Raw genomic sequence first — 20,211 nt, 5'->3', positions numbered from 1 at the left:
GGTTCTCAATCAGAGACAACCAGGCTGCCTAAGTATGGTTCTCAATCAGAGACAACCAGGCTACCCAAGTATGGTTCTCAATCAGAGACAACCAGGCTGCCTAAGTATGGTTCTCAATCAGAGACAACCAGGCTACCTACGTATGGTTCTCAATCAGAGACAACCAGGTTGCCTACGTATGGTTCTCAATCAGAGACAACCAGGTTGCCTAAGTATGGTTCTCAATCAGGGACAACCAGGCTACCTACGTATGGTTCTCAATCAGGGACAACCAGGCTGCCTAAGTATGGTTCTCAATCAGGGACAACCAGGCTACCTAAGTATGGTTCTCAATCAGGGACAACCAGGCTACCTAAGTATGGTTCTCAATCAGGGACAACGAATGACAGCTGCCTCTGATTAGAACCATACCAGGCCAAACACAGAAATCCCAAATTATAGAAAAAAGAACATAGACTGTCCACCCCAACTCACACTCTGACCATACTAAAACAAAGACAAAACAAAGGAACTAAGGCCAGAACGTGACACTCATGTTTGATATTAAAGACCGGAGGACAGGAGATCTCTTGAAGATCCCCCTGTTGACTGCTGTTCCTGAAAGTGTTCATTAGTTTAGTTAGTTCAGTGTGTGAAGTGAGTGAATGGATGAATATTAGAGAGTGATGCACATCGTAAGCAAGGTGAACTGGCTCTCTAGCTTATGAAGGAGAAACATTTACCTTCTGTAGACTGTAGACCAAGCTATGTTTATCTCTGTATGGTGCTATGATCCTGAAATGGAAAGGATCTCCGTACCTACCCCTAACCAACTCTGACCCCTAACCTCTGACCCCTGCTGTGTGATGCCATCCTCTGACCCTGTGATGTCATCATCCCCAGACCCGCGGCCGCTGTACCGCGAGGAGACCATCGTGATCGCCCTGGCGTCTGTCTCCATAGTAGCGGTGCTGATCGTGGCGCTGTTCTTCGGGTACCGCATGCTGAGTGGAGACAGGAAACAGGGATTACACAACATGGACATGATGGAGGCCGCAGCCTCAGAACCCAGCCTCGACCTGGACAGCCTTAAACTACTAGAGGTGAGTAGTGGTGTTGTAGTACTAAGGGTTGCTGTTACTAGTGGTTAGGGTTATTATGACATGACATGATGGAGGCCACAGCCTCAGAACCCAGCCTCGACCTGGACAGCCTTAAACTACTAGAGGTGAGTAGTGGTGTTGTAGTACTAAGGGTTGCTGTTACTAGTGGTTAGGGTTATTATGACATGACATGATGGAGGCCGCAGCCTCAGAACCCAGCCTCGACCTGGACAGCCTTAAACTACTAGAGGTGAGTAGTGGTGTTGTAGTACTAAGGGTTGCTGTTACTAGTGGTTAGGGTTATTATGACATGACATGATGGAGGCCACAGCCTCAGAACCCAGCCTCGACCTGGACAGCCTTAAAGAACAACTCCACCACTTTTCAACCTCGTATTCATTCTCTCCAGCACCATACCAGTGTCTACATATGTGGAAACATGTTTCTATGAACTGTGGTTAAAAAGAGAAGAAGAAAGGTCCTGTAAAAATGGTCTTTCTATCCAGAGGGAGGGTCGTTTCTAGGCAGAGGGAGGGTCATTTCTAGGCAGAGGGAGGGTCATTTCTAGGCAGAGGGAGGATCATTTCTAGGCAGAGGGAGGGTCATTTCTAGGCAGAGGGAGGATCATTTCTAGGCAGAGGGAGGGTCATTTCTAGGCAGAGGGAGGGTCGTTTCTAGGCAGAGGGAGGGTCGTTTCTATCCAGAGGGAGGGTCGTTTCTATCCAGAGGGAGGATCGTTTCTATCCAGAGGGAGGATCGTTTCAAGGCAGAGGGAGGATCGTTTCTAGGCAGAGGGAGGGTCGTTTCTAGGCAGAGGGAGGGTCGTTTCTAGGCAGAGGGAGGGTCGTTTCTAGGCAGAGGGAGGGTCGTTTCTAGGCAGAGGGAGGGTCGTTTCTAGGCAGAGGGAGGGTCGTTTCTAGGCAGAGGGAGGGTCGTTTCTAGGCAGAGGGAGGGTCGTTTCTAGGCAGAGGGAGGGTCGTTTCTAGGCAGAGGGAGGGTCGTTCCTAGGCAGAGGGAGGGTCGTTTCTAGGCAGAGGGAGGGTCGTTTCTAGGCAGAGGGAGGGTCGTTTCTAGGCAGAGGGAGGGTAATTTCTTTGGAGCCAGAGGGAGGGTCATTTTTAGGCAGAGGGAGGGTCGTTTCTTTGGAGCCAGAGGGAGGGTCGTTTCTTTGGAGCCAGAAGGGAGGGTCGTTTCTTTGGAGTCAGAGGGGAGGGTCGTTTCTTTGGAGCCAGAAGGGAGGTTAGTTTCTTTGGAGCCAGAAGGGAGGGTCGTTTCTTTGGAGCCAGAGGGGAGGGTCGTTTCTTTGGAGCCAGAAGGGAGGGTCGTTTCTTTGGAGCCAGAGGGGAGGGTCGTTTCTTTGGAGCCAGAGGAAGGGCCGTTTCTTTGGAGCCAGAGGGGAGGGTCGTTTCTTCGGAGCCAGAGAGGAGGGTCATTTCTGTCGAGCCAGAAGGGAGGGTCGTTTCTCTCGAGCCAGAGAGGAGGGTCATTTCTGTCGAGCCAGAGGGAGGGTCGTTTCTTTGGAACCAGGGGGAGGGTCATTTCTTTGGAGCCAGAAGGGAGGGTCGTTTCTCTCGAGCCAGTGAGGAGGGTAATTTCTGTCGAGCCAGAAAGGAGGGTTGTTTCTCTCGAGCCAGAGAGGAGGGTCATTTCTGTCGAGCCAGAGAGGAGGATCGTTTCTCTCGAGCCAGAGGATGGGCCGTTTCTTTCGAACCAGAGGGAGGGTAGTTTTCTTGCTCTCCAGGACACCGCGAATCTCATAGTGTTTGACAATGTTTTTTTATTGATGATGTCATACAGTATGTAGACACTGGTGTTGTGCTGAACGTGGAGTTGAGTTGACCTTTAAACTCCAGTGTTATCACCTTACTAGCTTATAATGGATGGCCCCTCCCTCTCTCTCCCTCTATCTCTCTTCCTCTCTCCCCCTCCTTCTCTCTTACTCTCTCCCTCTCTCTTCCTCTCTCCCTCTCCCCTCTCTCTTACTCTCTCCTTCTCCCCTCTCTCTTCCTCTCTCCCTCACCCCTCTCTTCCTCGCTCCCTCTCCCCTCTCTCTTCCTCTCTCCCTCGCTCCTCTCTCTTCCTCTCTCCCTCACCCCTCTCTTCCTCGCTCCCTCTCCCTCTCTCTTCCTCTCTCCCTCGCTCCTCTCTCTTCCTCTCGCCCCTCTCTCCCTCTCCCCCTCTCCCCTCTCTCTTCCACTCTCACTCTCCCCTCTCTCTTCCACACTCACTCTCTTTCTCTCTCCCAGTTGATTGGTCGTGGGCGGTATGGCTCAGTGTATAAAGGTTCTTTAGACGAGCTTCCCGTGGCGGTCAAGGTGTTCACCTACCAGAACCGGCATAACTTTGTCAACGAGCGAGCCATCTACCGTGTCCCCCTGCTGGAGCACGATAACATTGCACGCTTCATCGTAGGAGACGAGAGACTCACAGCCGATGGACGCGTGGAGTACCTACTGGTCATGGAATATTACCCTCATGTGAGTACTGTACCTACTGGTCATGGAGTATTACCCTCATGTGAGTACTGTACCTACTGGTCATGGAATATTACCCTCATGTGAGTACTGTACCTACTGGTCATGGAATATTACCCTCATGTGAGTACTGTACCCACTGGCCTGGCTGGGATATTACCCTCATGTGAGTACTGTACGTACTGGTCATGGAGTACTACCCTCATGTGAGTACTGTACCTACTGGTCATGGAGTACTTCCCTCATGTGAGTACTGTACCTACTGGTCATGGGATATTACCCTCATGTGAGAACTGTACGTACTGGTCATGGAGTATTACCCTCATGTGAGTACTGTACCCACTGGCCTGGCTGGAATATTACCCTCATTTGAGGACTGTACCCACTGTGGCCTGGCCAGAATATTACCCTCATGTGAGTACTGTACCTACTGGTCATGGGATATTACCCTCATGTGAGTACTGTACCTACTGGTCATGGGATATTACCCTCATGTGAGTACTGTACCCACTGGTCATGGGATATTACCCTCATGTGAGTACTGTACCTACTGGTCATGGAATATTACCCTCATGTGAGTACTGTACCTACTGGTCATGGAATATTACCCTCATGTGAGTACTGTACCTACTGGTCATGGAATATTACCCTCATGTGAGTACTGTACCCACTGTGGCCTGGCTGGAATATTACCCTCATGTGAGTACTGTACCCACTGTGGCCTGGCCAGAATATTACCCTCATGTGAGTACTGTATCTACTGGTCATGGAATACTACCCTCATGTGAGTACTGTACCTATTGGTCATGGAGTACTACCCTCATGTGAGTACTGTACCGACTGGTCATGGAGTATTACCCAAATGTGAGTACTGTACCCACTGGCCTGGCTGGAATATTACCCTCATGTGAGTACTGTACCTACTGGTCATGGAGTATTACCTAAATGTGAGGACTGTACCCACTGGCCTGACTGGAATATTACCCTCATGTGAGTACTGTACCTACTGGTCATGGAATACTACCCTCATGTGAGTACTATACCCACTGTGGCCTGGCTGGAATATTACCCTCATGCGAGTACTGTACCCACTGTGGCCTGGCTGGGATATTACCCTCATGTGAGTACTGTACCCACTGGCCTGGCTGGGATATTACCCTCATGTGAGTACTGTACCCACTGTGGACTGGCTGGAATATTACCCTCATGTGAGTACTGTACCCACTGGCCTGGCCAGAATATTACCCTCATGTGAGTACTGTACCTACTGGTCATGGAATACTACCCTCATGTGAGTACTGTACCCACTGTGGCCTGGCTGGAATATTACCCTCATGTGAGTACTGTACCCACTGTGGCCTGGCTGGGATATTACCCTCATGTGAGTACTGTACCCACTGGCCTGGCTGGAATATTACCCTCATGTGAGTACTGTACGTACTGGTCATGGAGTACTACCCTCATGTGAGTACTGTACCTACTGGTCATGGAGTACTACCCTCATGTGAGTACTGTACCTACTGGTCATGGGATATTACCCTCATGTGAGTACTGTACCTACTGGTCATGGGATATTACCCTCATGTGAGTACTGTACCTACTGGTCATGGGATATTACCCTCATGTGAGTACTGTACCTACTGGTCATGGGATATTACCCTCATGTGAGTACTGTACCTACTGGTCATGGAATATTACCCTCATGTGAGTACTGTACCCACTGTGGCCTGGCTGGAATATTACCCTCATGTGAGTACTGTACCCACTGTGGCCTGTCTGGGATATTACCCTCATGTGAGTACTGTACCTACTGGTCATGGGATATTACCCTCATGTGAGTACTGTACCTACTGGTCATGGAATATTACCCTCATGTGAGTACTGTACCTACTGGTCATGGAATATTACCCTCATGTGAGTACTGTACCCACTGTGGCCTGGCTGGAATATTACCCTCATTTGAGGACTGTACCCACTGTGGCCTGGCCAGAATATTACCCTCATGTGAGTACTGTACCTACTGGTCATGGGATATTACCCTCATGTGAGTACTGTACCCACTGTGGCCTGGCTGGAATATTACCCTCATGCGAGTACTGTACCTACTGTGGCCTGGCTGGAATATTACCCTCATGCGAGTACTGTACCCACTGTGGCCTGGCCAGAATATTACCCTCATGAGAGTACTATACCCACTGTGGCCTGGCTGGAATATTACCCTCATGCGAGTACTGTACCCACTGTGGCCTGGCTGGAATATTACCCTCATGCGAGTACTGTACCCACTGTGGCCTGGCTGGAATATTATCCTCATGTGAGTACTGTACCTACTGGTCATGGAATATTACCCTCATGTGAGTACTGTACCTACTGGTCATGGAATATTACCCTCATTTGAGTACTGTACCTACTGGTCATGGAATATTACCCTCATGTGAGTACTGTACCCACTGTGGCCTGGCTGGAATATTACCCTCATTTGAGTACTGTACCCACTGTGGCCTGGCTGGGATATTACCCTCATGTGAGTACTGTACCCACTGTGGCCTGGCTGGGATATTACCCTCATGTGAGTACTGTACCCACTGTGGCCTGGCTGGAATATTACCCTCATGTGAGTACTGTACCCACTGTGGCCTGGCCAGAATATTACCCTCATGTGAGTACTGTACCCACTGTGGCCTGGCTGGGATATTACCCTCATGTGAGTACTGTACCTACTGGTCATGGAATATTACCCTCATGTGAGTACTGTACCTACTGGTCATGGAATATTACCCTCATGTGAGTACTGTACCCACTGTGGCCTGGCTGGAATATTACCCTCATTTGAGGACTGTACCCACTGTGGCCTGGCCAGAATATTACCCTCATGTGAGTACTGTACCTACTGGTCATGGGATATTACCCTCATGTGAGTACTGTACCCACTGTGGCCTGGCTGGAATATTACCCTCATGCGAGTACTGTACCTACTGTGGCCTGGCTGGAATATTACCCTCATGCGAGTACTGTACCCACTGTGGCCTGGCCAGAATATTACCCTCATGTGAGTACTATACCCACTGTGGCCTGGCTGGAATATTACCCTCATGCGAGTACTGTACCTACTGTGGCCTGGCTGGAATATTACCCTCATGCGAGTACTGTACCTACTGGTCATGGAATATTACCCTCATGTGAGTACTGTATCTACTGGTCATGGAATATTACCCTCATGTGAGTACTGTATCTACTGGTCATGGAGTACTTCCCTCATGTGAGTACTGTACCTACTGGTCATGGAGTATTACCCAAATGTGAGTACTGTACCCACTGGCCTGGCTGGAATATTACCCTCATGTGAGTACTGTACCTACTGGTCATGGAGTATTACCCAAATGTGAGTACTGTACCCACTGGCCTGACTGGAATATTACCCTCATGTGAGTACTGTACCTACTGGTCATGGAATACTACCCTCATGTGAGTACTATACCCACTGTGGCCTGGCTGGAATATTACCCTCATGCGAGTACTGTACCCACTGTGGCCTGGCTGGGATATTACCCTCATGTGAGTACTGTACCCACTGGCCTGGCTGGGATATTACCCTCATGTGAGTACTGTACCCACTGTGGCCTGGCTGGGATATTACCCTCATGTGAGTACTGTACCCACTGGCCTGGCTGGGATATTACCCTCATGTGAGTACTGTACCTACTGGTCATGGAATACTACCCTCATGTGAGTACTATACCCACTGTGGCCTGGCTGGAATATTACCCTCATGTGAGTACTGTACCTACTGGTCATGGAATATTACCCTCATGTGAGTACTGTACCTACTGGTCATGAAATATTACCCTCATGTGAGTACTGTACCCACTGGCCTGGCTGGAATATTACCCTCATGTGAGTACTGTACCCACTGGCCTAGCTGGAATATTACCCTCATGTGAGTACTGTACCTACTGGTCATGGAATATTACCCTCATGTGAGTACTGTATCTACTGGTCATGGAATATTACCCTCATGTGAGTACTGTACCTACTTGTCATGGAGTACTACCCTCATGTGAGTACTGTACCTACTGGTCATGGAATATTACCCTCATGTGAGTACTGTATCTACTGGTCATGGAATATTACCCTCATGTGAGTACTGTACCTACTTGTCATGGAGTACTACCCTCATGTGAGTACTGTACCTACTGGTCATGGAGTATTACCCAAATGTGAGTACTGTACCCACTGGCCTGGCTGGAATATTACCCTCATGTGAGTACTGTACCTACTGGTCATGGAGTATTACCCAAATGTGAGTACTGTACCCACTGGCCTGGCTGGAATATTACCCTCATGTGAGTACTGTACCTACTGGTCATGGAATACTACCCTCATGTGAGTACTATACCCACTGTGGCCTGGCTGGAATATTACCCTCATGTGAGTACTGTACCCACTGTGGCCTGGCTGGAATATTACCCTCATTTGAGGACTGTACCCACTGTGGCCTGGCCAGAATATTACCCTCATGTGAGTACTGTACCCACTGTGGCCTGGCCAGAATATTACCCTCATGTGAGTACTGTACCCACTGGCCTGGCCAGAATATTACCCTCATGTGAGTACTGTACCCACTGTGGCCTGGCTGGAATATTTCCCTCATGTGAGTACTGTACCCACTGTGGGCTGGCTGGGATATTACCCTCATGTGAGTACTGTACCCACTGGCCTGGCTGGGATATTACCCTCATGTGAGTACTGTACCCACTGTGGCCTGGCTGGTCTAGGGGTAATGCCACAGCCTCTGGTGTCAGCATATGTTCAAATCCAGTCTCCTGTCCTTTGACACAGTCTGTCTTTCACCACTGTCATCCTCTATATGTTCTATACTATCGTAAGACCTGTTGTTTGGATCATGAATTGTCATTGGTTGATACCAGGGAGTTATTCACCATAATCCCTGTGTAACAGTTCTATTTGAATTATCAAGATGCATCCACTGTCCCGCAGCCCAGCCAGGCATTTATAAACTTCATCCACTGTCCCGCAGCCCAGCCAGGCATTTATAAACTTCATCCACTGTCCCGCAGCCCAGCCAGGCATTTATAAACTTCATCCACTGTCCCGCAGCTCAGCCAGGCATTTATAAACTTCATCCACTGTCCCGCAGCCTAGCCAGGCATTCATAAACTTCACCCACTGTCCCGCAGCCCAGCCAGGCATTCATAAACTTCATCCACTCTCTCCCAGAAAAAAGCATGCAAGCTTCAATGCCATACAACACTCCTTCCGTGGCCTCCAACTGCTCTTAAACGCTAGTAAAACCAAATGCATGCTTTTCAACCGTTCGCTGCCTGCACCCGCACGCCTGACCAGCATCACCACCCTGGATGGTTCCGACCTTGAATATGTGGACATCTATAAGTACCTAGGTGTCTGGTTAGACTGTAAACTCTCCTTCCAGACTCATATCAAACATCTCCAATCTAAAATCAAATCTAGAGTCGGCTTCTATTCCGCAACAAAGCCTCCTTCACTCACGCCACCAAACTTACCCTAGTAAAACTGACTATCCTACCGATCCTCGACTTCGGCGATGTCATCTACAAAATTGCTTCCAACACTCTACTCAGCAAACTGGATGCAGTTTATCACAGTGCCATCCGTTTTGTCACTAAAGCACCTTATACCACCCAACACTGCGACCTGTATGCTCTAGTCGGCTGGCCCTCGCTACATATTCGTCGCCATACCCACTGGCTCCAGGTCATCTACAAGTCCATGCTAGGTAAAGCTCCGCCTTATCTCAGTTCACTGGTCACGATGGCAACACCCACCCGTAGCACGCGCTCCAGCAGGTGTATCTCACTGATCATCCCTAAAGCCAACACCTCATTTGGCCGCCTTTCGTTCCAGTTCTCTGCTGCCTGTGACTGGAACGAATTGCAAAAATCGATGAAGTTGGAGACTTTTATCTCCCTCACCAACTTCAAACATCTGCTATCTGAGCAGCTAACCGATCGCTGCAGCTGTACATAGTCTATCGGTAAATAGCCCACCCATTTTTACCTACCTCATCCCCATACTGTTTTTATTTATTTACTTTTCTGCTCTTTTGCACACCAATATCTCTACCTGTACATGACCATCTGATCATTTATCACTCCAGTGTTAATCTGCAAAATTGTATTCATTCGCCTACCTCCTCATGCCTTTTGCACACATTGTATATAGACTCCCTTTTTTTTTTCTACTGTGTTATTGACTTGTTAATTGTTTACTTCATGTGTAACTCTGTGTTGTCTGTTCACACTGCTATGCTTTATCTTGGCCAGGTCGCAGTTGCAAATGAGAACTTGTTCTCAACTAGCCTACCTGGTTAAATAAAGGTGAAATAAAAAATAAAAAATAAAATAAACTTCATCCACTGTCCGGCAGCCCAGCCAGGCATTTATAAACTTCATCCACTGTCCCGCAGCCTAGCCAGGCATTCATAAACTTCATCCACTGTCCCGCAGCCTAGCCAGGCATTCATAAACTTCATCCACTCTCTCCCAGAAAAAAGCATGGGGACAATACATAAGCCTCCCTGTCTTCCCTATCTTGCCGGTCTGCCCCTGTGCTAGATGTTCAGTTTTTTGTTATGTGATGTCCACCTTGCCATAGAGAGAAGGAATGTGAAGAGACTGACAGCTTCTCTGATCCAGGTGAATTGATTTATCAGGATCATTATAATGGATATAAGAAATGGCAACAATAGAAACAAAGCTAAAACAATACAGTACATAGTTTGCATATGTCTTTTGAGCTATTTGACGCGATCGTATGTTAGCTTTAGTTGGCCAGCTAGCTAGCAAAGGAGAATTATATAGAACAACCTTTAGTCGGGAGTTATCACAATAATCCACAGGTTCACAAGCCTAATTATAAAAATCATAGAGTATTACCCTCACAGGATCCCTAAATCTTAGATAGATAGGAGCTGTTCAACAGTCTGATGGTGATAGAAGCTGTTCAACAGTCTGATGGTAATAGAAGCTGTTCAACAGTCTGATGGTGATAGAAGCTGTTCATCAGTCTGATGGTGATAGAGGCTGTTCAACAGTCTGATGGTAATAGAAGCTGTTCAACAGTCTGATGGTGATAGAAGCTGTTCAACAGTCTGATGGTAATAGAAGCTGTTCAACAGTCTGATGGTGATAGAAGCTGTTCAACAGTCTGATGGTGATAGAAGAAGCTGTTTAACAGTCTGATGGTAATAGAAGCTGTTCAACAGTCTGATGGTAATAGAAGCTGTTCAACAGTCTGATGGTAATAGAAGCTGATCAACAGTCTGATGGTAATAGAAGCTGTTTAACAGTCTGATGGTGATAGAAGCTGTTCAACAGTCTGATGGTAATAGAAGCTGTTTAACAGTCTGATGGTGATAGAAGCTGTTCAACAGTCTGATGGTAATAGAAGCTGTTCAACAGTCTGATGGTAATAGAAGCTGTTTAACAGTCTGATGGTAATAGAAGCTGTTTAACAGTCTGATGGTAATAGAAGCTGTTCAACAGTCTGATGGTCTGGTGATTTTTTTGTAATTTCTTTTTTTAACCTTTATTTAACTAGGCAAGTCAGTTATGAACAAATTCTTATTTTCAATGACGGCCTAGGAACAGTGGGTTAACTGCCTGTTCAAGGGCAGTACCTTGTCAGCTCGGGATTTGAACTTGCAACCTTTCGGTTACTAGTCCAATGCTCTAACCACTAGGCTACAGGCTGTCCCTCAGGTAGACATTCTGGCTGTCCCTCAGGTAGACATTCTGGCTGTCCCTCAGGTACACATTCTGGCTGTCCCTCAGGTAGACATTCTGGCTGTCCCCTCAGGTAGACATTCTGGCTGTTCCCTCAGGTAGACATGCTGGCTGTCCCTCAGGTAGACATGCTGGCTGTCCCTCAGGTAGACATGCTGGCTGTCCCTCAGGTAGACATTCTGGCTGTCCCTCAGGTAGACATTCTGGCTGTCCCTCAGGTAGACATTCTGGCTGTCCCTCAGGTACACATTCTGGCTGTCCCTCAGGTAGACATTCTGGCTGTCCCCTCAGGTAGACATTCTGGCTGTCCCCTCAGGTAGACATTCTGGCTGTCCCCTCAGGTAGACATTCTGGCTGTCCCTCAGGTACACAGTCTGGCTGTCCCTCAGGTAGACATTCTGGCTGTCCCTCAGGTAGACATTCTGGCTGTCCCTCAGGTAGACATTCTGGCTGTCCCTCAGGTAGACATTCTGGCTGTCCCCTCAGGTAGACATTCTGGCTGTCCCCTCAGGTAGACATTCTGGCTGTCCCCTCAGGTAGACATTCTGGCTGTCCCTCAGGTACACAGTCTGGCTGTCCCTCAGGTAGACATTCTGGCTGTCCCTCAGGTAGACATTCTGGCTGTCCCCTCAGGTAGACATTCTGGCTGTCCCCTCAGGTAGACATTCTGGCTGTCCCCTCAGGTAGACATTCTGGCTGTCCCTTCAGGTAGACATTCTGGCTGTCCCCTCAGGTAGACATTCTGGCTGTCCCTCGGGTACACAGTCTGGCTGTCCCTCAGGTAGACATTCTGGCTGTCCCTCAGGTAGACATTCTGGCTGTCCCTCAGGTACACAGTCTGGCTGTCCCTCAGGTACACAGTCTGGCTTTTCACCCAATAAATATTTGATTTTATAGTTTCAAATTCTTTGTACTGAATGATAATTTTGGGTAATAAATATTCTCTTTAATTTGAGTATTTGTCACAGTGTAATCAAATCAAATCAAATTTTATTTGTCACATACACATGGTTAGCAGATGTTAATGCGAGTGTAGCGAAATGCTTGTGCTTCTAGTTCCGTCAATGCAGTAATAACGAACAAGTAATCTAACTAACAATTCCAAAAAACTACTGTCTTATACACAGTGTAAGGGGATAAAGAATATGTACATAAGGATATATGAATGAGTGATGGTACAGAGCAGCATAGGCAAGATACAGTAGATGATATCGAGTACAGTATATACATATGAGATGAGTATGTAAACAAAGTGGCATAGTTAAAGTGGCTAGTGATACATGTATTACATAAGGATGCAGTCGATGATATAGAGTACAGTATATACGTATGCATATGAGATGAATAATGTAGGGTAAGTAACATTATATAAGGTAGCATTGTTTAAAGTGGCTAGTGATGTATTTACATCATTTCCCATCAATTCCCATTATTAAAGTGGCTGGAGTTGAGTCAGTGTCAGTGTCAGTGTGTTGGCAGTAGCCACTCAATGTTAGTGGTGGCTGTTTAACAGTCTGATGGCCTTGAGATAGAAGCTGTTTTTCAGTCTCTCGGTCCCAGCTTTGATGCACCTGTACTGACCTCGCCTTCTGGATGACAGCGGGGTGAACAGGCAGTGGCTCGGGTGGTTGATGTCCTTGATGATCTTTATGGCCTTCCTGTAGCATCGGGTGGTGTAGGTGTCCTGGAGGGCAGGTAGTTTGCCCCCGGTGATGCGTTGTGCAGACCTCACTACCCTCTGGAGAGCCTTACGGTTGAGGGCGGTGCAGTTGCCATACCAGGCGGTGATACAACCTAATAGGAAAGCAGCTTGGTCTCTACCCCTCCCCTGGAGCAGAGTGAGCACAGCCTGTCCTCTCTGGGCAGCCAGGTTTGTCTATGACGACTGGTCTCTATAGCAAGATTGTCCTCTCTGGGCAGCCAGGTTTGTCTGTGACGACTGGTCTCTATGGCAAGATTGTCCTCTCTGGGCAGCCAGGTTTGTGTGTGACGACCGGTCTCTATAGCCAGATTGTCCTCTCTGGGCAGCCAGGTTTGTGTGTGACGACCGGTCTCTATAGCCAGACTGTCCTCTCTGGGCAGCCAGGTTTGTCTGTGACGACCGGTCTCTATAGCCAGACTGTCCTCTCTGGGCAGCCAGGTTTGTGTGTGACGACCGGTCTCTATAGCCATACTGTCCTCTCTGGGCAGCCAGGTCAGAACCCAGACAGAACCTGTGATTAACAGTCAGAGCCCAGGTCTGACAGAACCTGTGGTTAACGGTCAGAGCCCAGGTCTGACAGAACCTCTGATTAACGGTCAGAGCCCAGGTCTGACAGAACCTTTGATTAATGGTCAGAGCCCAGACAGAACCTGTGATTAACGGTCAGGACCCAGGTCTGACAGAACCTGTGATTAACGGTCAGAGCCCAGGTCTGACAGAACCTGTGGTTAACGGTCAGAGCCCAGGTCTGACAGAACCTGTGATTAACGGTCAGAGCCCAGGTCTGACAGAACCTGTGATTAACGGTCAGAGCCCAGACAGAACCTGTGATTAACGGTCAGGACCCAGGTCTGACAGAACCTGTGATTAATGGTCAAAGCCCAGGTCTGACAGAACTTGTGGTTAACGACCTGGGCTCTGGTCTGACAGAACCTCTGATTAACGGTCAGAGCCCAGGTCTGACAGAACCTTTGATAAATGGTCAGAGCCCAGACAGAACCTGTGATTAACGGTCAGGACCCAGGTCTGACAGAACCTGTGATTAATGGTCAAAGCCCAGGTCTGACAGAACTTGTGGTTAACGGTCAGAGCCCAGGTCTGACAGAACCTGTGGTTAACCTTGATTTCAGTGTTGTGTAGGGTGAGACCAGGTGCCTTGATTTCAGTGTTGTGTAGGTTGAGACCAGGTGCCTTGATTTCAGTGTTGTGTAGGGTGAGACCAGGTGCCTTGATTTCAGGGTTGTGTAGGGTGAGACCAGGTACCTTGATTTCAGTGTTGTGTAGGGTGAGATCAGGTGCCTTGATTTCAGGGTTGTGTAGGGTGAGACCAGGTGCCTTGATTTCAGTGTTGTGTAGGGTGAGACCAGGTGCCTTGATTTCAGTGTTGTGTAGGGTGAGACCAGGTGCCTTGATTTCAGTGTTGTGTAGGGTGAGACCAGGTGCCTTGATTTCAGTGTTGTGTAGGGTGAGACCAGGTGCCTTGATTTCAGGGTTGTGTAGGGTGAGACCAGGTGCCTTGATTTCAGGGTTGTGTAGGGTGAGACCAGGTGCCTTGATTTCAGTGTTGTGTAGGGTGAGACCAGGTGCCTTGATTTCAGGGTTGTGTAGGGTGAGACCAGGTGCCTTGATTTCAGTGTTGTGTAGGGTGAGACCAGGTGCCTTGATTTCAGGGTTGTGTAGGGTGAGACCAGGTGCCTTGATTTCAGTGTTGTGTAGGGTGAGACCAGGTGCCTTGATTTCAGGGTTGTGTAGGGTGAGACCAGGTGCCTTGATTTCAGTGTTGTGTAGATTGAGACCAGGTGCTGCAGATTCTTGTAATGTTTTGGCCAATTCATTAATTTAGATGTTAAATAGTGTTGGACTTATTGGACAGCCCTGTTTCACTCCATGTCCCTGAGAGACTGAGAGAAGAAGTTTGCTTGTTGCCAATTTTAACCACACATTTGTTTTTAGTGTCTTCCCTCCATTACCACTTTCTATTAGTTTATATAAAAAACCTTTGTGCCAGGTTGAATCAAATGCTTTCTTGAAGTCTACAAAACACGAGCAGATTGTGCCTTTGTTTTGGTTGACTTGTTTGTCAATTAGAGTGGAGGGTATAAATGTGGTCTGTTGTACGATCATTTAAAAAAAATCAATCTGGCTTCTGTTCAAGACTTTGAGTGAAATGTTTTCACACACACACACAAAAAAACAGAAGATATGTTTAAAGTTAGAGTCCGTGCTCGTTTTTGGTTTACTCACTCAGTTTGGTCGTTTGATGTAGTTGCATTAACTCCCCTTGCCAGGTTTGTTCTAGCTCGTTTCTTCTGGCTAGCTTGTTAGTCTGCTGGCTAGGTCTTTGTGGTGTAGCTAGCTAGCGAGAGTCAAAACTTATTCATTTGATGGACAAAGTTACTTCTTGTCTTGAATTATTTTTAGATTTGAGTGTTTATCTCATTCTAAAAACACAACAAAACTGAAATAAGTCAGCAGCTCACTTTGAGCACGTTTGTAACTCTCCCTCTTCCTACCCTTCCTCTTTTCCCTCCTCTTCCTCTTTTCCCTTTCTTCCCACTCCTCCTCATCCTCTTCCTCCCCTTTCCTATTGCTTTTCCCCCGCATCATTCTCTTATTTCCCTTCCTCTTCTCCCTCCTCCTCCCCCTTCCTCTTCTCCCTCCTCCTCCCCCTTCCTCTTCTCCCTCCTCCTCCTCCCCTTCCTCTTCTCCCTCCTCCTCCTCCTCCCCTTCCTCTTCTCCCTCCTCTTCCACCTTCTCCTCTTCTCCCTCCTCCTCCTCCCCTTCCTCTTCTCCCTCCTCTTTCACCTTCTCCTCTTCTCCCTCCTCGTCCTCCTCCTCCTCCTCCTCCTCCTCCTCCTCCTCCTCCTTCTTTTTCCTCTTCTTTTTCTCATTATCTTATTGCTTTAACTCTGGTGGGAAGTGAACTGACAGCCGACCTCTCCTTTCCTCATCCTCCTCTACTTTAACTCTGGTGGGAAGTGAGCTGACAGCCGACCTCTCCTTTCCTCATCCTCCTCTACTTTAACTCTGGTGGGAAGTGAACTGACAGCCGACCTCTCCTTTCCTCATCCTCCTCTACTTTAACTCTGGTGGGAAGTGAGCTGACAGCCGACCTCTCCTTTCCTCATCCTCCTCTACTTCAACTCTGGTGGGAAGTGAGCTGACAGCCGACTCTCCAACCTGTATCTGTATGTTTGTCTACGATGAAATAGTAAAGTCATGTTGTTGTTCTCCTCTCCAGGGTTCTCTGTGTCAGTACCTGAGTCTGCAGACAGGAGACTGGGTCAGCTGTTGTCGCCTCACACACTCTGTCACACGGGGGCTGGCCTACCTGCACACTGAGCTGCTGAGAGGAGGTAGGAGTCAGAGCTCTGGGATCTTTCTTTAGCCCAGTGAGTCTGTGTGTGAATAAAAAATCCTTGAGAACACAGACTTATACTGAGACCTCAAGACCTGTATGATGAGAGGACGGGGAGGGGAGGAGGAGAGGGAAGATATTGAGGATGATGATGATGATGATGATTTAGGTTGTAAGTCGTGTTTTTCCTAAAGCAGAATATGTTAGGCAAAAGGCCCATGGTATTTCTACTCCCTAATGTCATGTTTAGAAAGCCAGGGAGGAAAACAGAGATGCTCTAATTGGTTTTATCATATCAGCCTCTACTCCCAGTGGAGAGAATGGAGTCATGCCAGAGAGCTAACACACTGTTCTGTTCTTCATCAAATGACAGGCTGCTGGGTGGGGCTGCCTTCTCCCTTCTGGCTAGGGAGAAGGCATCAAGCTGGGGCCTTATAGGGCTGCTCTCTCTGTCTGTCTCTCTCTGTGTCTCTTTCTCTCTCTGTCTGTCTCTCTCTCTGTATGTCTCTCTCCCTATGTGTCTCTCTCTCTCTGTCTCTGTGCCTCTCTCTCTCTGTGTCTCTCTTTCTCTCTGTCTGTCTCTCTCTCTGTCTGTCTCTCTCTCTGTGACTCTCTCTCTTTGTCTGTCTGTCTCTCTCTCTGTCTCTCTCTCTCCTCTCTCTGTGTCTCTCTCTCTGTGTGTCTCTCTCTCTCTCTCTCTGTCTGTCTCTCTCTGTATGTCTCTCTCTGTGTCTTTCTCTCTCTGTCTGTCTCTCTCTGGATGTCTCTCTCTCTCTGTCTCTCTCTCTCTGTGTATGTCTCTCCCTCTGTGTCTCTCTCTCTGTCTCTCTCTCTTTCTGTGTCTCTCTCTCTCTGTCTGTCTGTCTGTCTGTCTGTCTGTCTGTCTGTCTGTCTGTCTGTCTGTCTGTCTGTCTGTCTGTCTGTCTCTGTCTCTGTCTCTCGCAATTCAATTCAAGGGGCTTTATTGGCATGGGAAACATATGTTATCATTGCCAAAGCAAGTGAAGTAGATAATAAACAAAGGTGAAATAAACAATTAAAGTAAACATTACACTCATCAATATTCCAAAATAATGAAAACATTTCAAATGTCATATTATGTTCAATAGTTAAAGTAGTAAAGGGAAAATAAATATTTATGCATTTACAATTGTGTTATATAGTGTAATAAATATTACAGTTTAACCGTAGTACTGTGTTATATAGTGTAACATTACAGTTTAACCGTAGTACTGTGTTACATAGTGTAATATTACAGTTTAACCGTAGTACTGTGTTATATAGTGTAATATTATAGTTCAACCGTAGTACTGTGTTATATAGTGTAATATTACAGTTTAACCGTAGTACTGTGTTATATAGTGTAATATTACAGTTTAACCGTAGTACTGTGTTAGATAGTGTAATAAATATTACAGTTTAACCGTAGTACTGTGTTATATAGTGTAATATTACAGTTTAACCATAGTACTGTGTTATATAGTGTAATATTACAGTTTAACCGTAGTACTGTGTTATATAGTGTAATATTACAGTTTAACCATAGTACTGTGTTATATAGTGTAATATTACAGTTTAACCATAGTACTGTGTTATATAGTGTAATATTACAGTTTAACCGTAGTACTGTGTTATATAGTGTAATATTACAGTTTAACCGTAGTATTAACTGCAGTATTCAGCAAGGAGCTCTAAGTCATGACATGAACATAAAGCAGACAGTAACATGGAGATATTCAGAGACCTTCCTCCTCTTCTCTCTCTCCTTCCCTCCCTCCCTCCCCTTCTCTCTCTCTCTCTCTCTCTCGCCCTTCCTCCCTCCCTCCCTCCTCTCTCTCACCCTTCCTCCTCTTCCCTCCCTCCCTCCCTCCCTCCCTCCCTCCCTCCCTCCCTCCCTCCCTCCCTCCCTCCCTCCCTCCCTCCCTCCCTCCCTCCCTCCCTCCCTCCCTCCCTCCCTCCTCTTCTCTCTCTCTTGCCCTTCCTCTCCCTCCCTCCTCTCTCTCTCACCCTTCCTCCTCTTCCCTCCCTCCCTCCTCTTCTCTCTCTCTCTCTCACTCTCTTGCCCTTCCTCCCCCTCCCTCCTCTTCTCTCTATCTCGCCCTTTCTCCTCCCTCCTCCTCTCCCTCTCCTTCCTCCCTCCCTCCTCCTCTCTCTCTCCTTCCTCCTCCCTCCTCCTCTCTCTCTCCTACCTCCCTCTCTCTCCTACCTCCCTCTCTCCCTCCTCTTCTCCCTCCCTCCCTCCCTCCCTTCCTTCCTTCCTTCCTTCCTGTCCTCTCTTCCAGACATCTACAAGCCAGCCGTATCTCACAGGGACCTAAACAGCAGGAATGTTCTAGTAAAGAACGACGGGACGTGTGTGATCAGTGACTTTGGTCTGTCCATGAAGCTGACAGGGAACCGCCTGGTCAGGCCTGGAGAGGAGGAGAACGCTGCCATCAGCGAGGTGAGTCCCTAACCTCTGACCTCTAACCCTAACCCCAGGTGGTCAGGCCTGGAGAGAAGGAGAACGCTGCCATCAGTGAGGTGAGTCCCTAACCTCTGACCTCTAACCCTAACCCCAGGTGGTCAGGCCTGGAGAGGAGGAGAATGCTGCCATCAGTGAGGTGAGTACCTAACCTCTGACCTCTAACCCAGAGAGGTGGAGAATGCTGCCATCGGTGAGGTTAGTCAGAAGAGGTCCCAGCGGTTCTGGAGGGTTAGTGTAGTGTTATAACACTGGTTCTGTCTCTCTCCAGGTGGGTACAGTCCGCTACATGGCCCCAGAGGTTCTGGAAGGGGCGGTGAACCTGAGGGACTGTGAGTCGGCTCTGAAGCAGGTGGACATGTACGCCCTGGGCCTCATCTACTGGGAGACCTTCATGAGGTGTACTGACCTCTTCCCAGGTAATAACGCTGACCTCTAACCCTGGGCCCCGTCTACTGGGAGACCTTCATGAGGTGTACTGACCACTTCCCAGATAATAACCCTGACCTCTAACCCTGGGCCCCATCTACTGGGAGACCTTCATGAGGTGTACTGACCTCTTCCCAGGTAATAACCCTGACCTCTAACCCTGGGCCTCGTCTACTGGGAGACCTTCATGAGGTGTACTGACCACTTCCCAGATAATAACCCTGACCTCTAACCCTGAGCCTCGTCTACTGGGAGACCTTCATGAGGTGTATCAAAAAGGATCTATTATATTGACAAGATGGTCGACTGACTCCTCCTCTAACAATGGAAATACATGTCCGCAAAGGTGAAAGACTGGAACAAGGATATCAGGTGCGAACGTTCTAGAGAGTGCAGATACTCGTTTGATCAACAGGCACAACTCCGATATACGGTGCCTTAAAAAAGTATTCATACCCCTTGACTTATTCCACATTTTGTTGTTATAGCCTGAATTCAAAATGGATTAAATACATTTGTACAGTGGGGCAAAAAAGTATTTAGTCAGCCACCAATTGTGCAAGTTCTCCCACTTAAAAAGATGAGAGAGGCCTGTAATTTTCATCATAGGTACACTTCAACTATGACAGACAAAATGAGAAAAAAAATCCAGAAAATCACATTGTAGGATTTCTTCTTTAAGAGGCTCCTCTGTCCTCCACTCGTTACTTGTATTAATGGCATTGTATGTGTGGGGTACAGAGTTGAGGTAGTCATTCAAAAATCAAGTTTAACACAAACATGCAACTTATTATGTGATTTGTTAAGCACCTTTTTACTCCTGAACATTTTTATTCCGTAACGAAGAGGTTGAATGCTAATTGATTCAAGAAAGTTCAGCTTTTATTTTTATTTAATTTGTAAAAATGTCTTAAAACA

General features: G+C 47.6%; 1 protein-coding gene across 1 annotated transcript in view; it reads left to right on the top strand.

The window, feature by feature from the left end:
- LOC112236680 (bone morphogenetic protein receptor type-2-like) overlaps positions 1-20,211 on the top strand; it is a 79,415-nt gene that overhangs the window by 40,554 nt on the left and 18,650 nt on the right. Inside the window, exons 4-8 of the mRNA XM_042320064.1 lie at positions 883-1,082; positions 3,329-3,559; positions 16,284-16,398; positions 18,683-18,843; positions 19,136-19,283. Coding sequence (XP_042175998.1) covers positions 883-1,082; positions 3,329-3,559; positions 16,284-16,398; positions 18,683-18,843; positions 19,136-19,283 — 855 coding nt within the window. The remainder of the gene's footprint in view (positions 1-882; positions 1,083-3,328; positions 3,560-16,283; positions 16,399-18,682; positions 18,844-19,135; positions 19,284-20,211) is intronic.

This window comes from Oncorhynchus tshawytscha, linkage group LG03, assembly GCF_018296145.1.
Source record: "Oncorhynchus tshawytscha isolate Ot180627B linkage group LG03, Otsh_v2.0, whole genome shotgun sequence".
Taxonomy (NCBI): Eukaryota; Metazoa; Chordata; class Actinopteri; order Salmoniformes; family Salmonidae; genus Oncorhynchus; species Oncorhynchus tshawytscha.
The sequence above is the reverse complement of the archived record's forward strand: the minus strand, read 5'-3'. Positions and strand labels throughout refer to the sequence as shown.